The 1427-nt window shown below is 59.4% G+C and overlaps 1 protein-coding gene across 1 annotated transcript; it reads left to right on the top strand.

Annotated features, from left to right (window-relative positions):
- Positions 1-27: 27 nt before the first annotated feature.
- On the top strand, positions 28-1408 carry SDRG_17426 (TKL protein kinase; the record flags this gene model as incomplete). Its single annotated transcript, XM_008623668.1, has 4 exons — positions 28-45; positions 106-340; positions 403-566; positions 613-1408. Coding segments are annotated over exons 3-4 (927 nt in total), but the record flags the coding sequence as incomplete, so codon positions are not given.
- Positions 1409-1427: the final 19 nt, after the last annotated feature.

Here is a 1427-nt window from a genome sequence, read left to right as displayed (position 1 = left end):
GTCTTGCTCACAGCGCGTGGCTTGCGTCTCAACCAAGTCGATGTGGTAAAACTAGATGCGATTCGCTAACTCTCGATGCTATTCATCACTCTTGTTTGTGTGCAGGCAGGGTACACGGCGCTGGCGTTGGCGGTCGAGCAAGAACACACGTTGGCGGTGGATGCTCTCTTGGTGTCTGGCGCCGACGCGACGATCCCGTGTCCGGTGCGATACATCCACCTTGGCATCAAGTGCGACACTATGTTAGGACGGCTACTCGGTCTTGGCGACGGCCATTCGACGCTTCCATCGGGCATTGGCCGCGACGCTGTATACCTACGTGTACCCGCCGGCTGTTGCGGTACAGTCGAATTCGCGTTTAGGTGTCGAGAATGCATGCGACATGTAACCTCTGTCGTCTAGGCGTCCGCAGAGGACATTGCGATCGCTTGGACAATGGTTGCCAAGGACAAAATTCATGTCTCGATGGGATCGTACAAGCACCAACCGGTGGTGCTCAAGGGTCCCGAGTGCCCCATGCTCCGCATCCAAAGGGCCATGCGCGCCGAGATTCTTTCGATGCAGCTGTACCACAAACGCACACTCTTCTTCAAGATCCCTTATGTTGGGTAGGGCAACGTCGCCGTATGTGCTGCCGCTATTGGCCGTCCTCGACAGCACCAAGGACTTGCGTGCGCCGTTGGCCGTGGCTGGGACGCGTCCGCTCTTTTGTCCCACGCTCCTCGTCGAGCACATGGAAGACGGCGATCTGGCAGCGTACCACGACGCCTTGCGCTACGCCAATCATGACACGGCGACAGAACCCGCGATCGTACCGCCTTTGGCGATTGCGTGGGTCGTTGCGAATGCGCTCTTGGATCTGCACGCCAAGAACGTGTTGCATCGGGATATCAAGAGCCGCAACATTTTTCTCTCCAAGCGCCATTTTGTGCGCCTCGGCGACCTGGGCTCGGCGCGAACACTTGGTGCGTTCATGACGAGCAGCGTCGGCACGATCTGCTGGATCGCCCCCGAAGTGTTTCGAGTGCCGGGTGAGACTGCCGAAGACTGCGTCTATACGTCGGCCGCCGACATTTACTCGTTTGGCGTCGTCTTGACCGAGCTCTTCACGCACACCGAGCCGTACTCGGAGCTTGTCGACCGCAGAAACGTGGAAACGCTGGTGCGGACGGGCCAGCTGCGGCCTCGCATCAGTGAAGCGTGCCCGCTTTGGCTTCGGACGCTCACCGAAAAGTGTTTGGCGTTTGACCCAACAGCGCGTCCGACGGCTGCGGAGATCGTCGACGAGCTCTACGCCCATCGTGACGAAGCCGGGATGTCGCTAATGACAGCGACGACCGAGACGACGCCGATGATAATGCCGACGATGACGGAGATGCCGACGACGACGGAGATGTCGACAGAGTCGGTGGCTGCTGAGCCGGAGG

This window comes from Saprolegnia diclina, assembly GCF_000281045.1.
Source record: "Saprolegnia diclina VS20 unplaced genomic scaffold supercont1.359, whole genome shotgun sequence".
NCBI classification, from domain to species: domain Eukaryota; phylum Oomycota; class Saprolegniomycetes; order Saprolegniales; family Saprolegniaceae; genus Saprolegnia; species Saprolegnia diclina.
The sequence above is the reverse complement of the archived record's forward strand: the minus strand, read 5'-3'. Positions and strand labels throughout refer to the sequence as shown.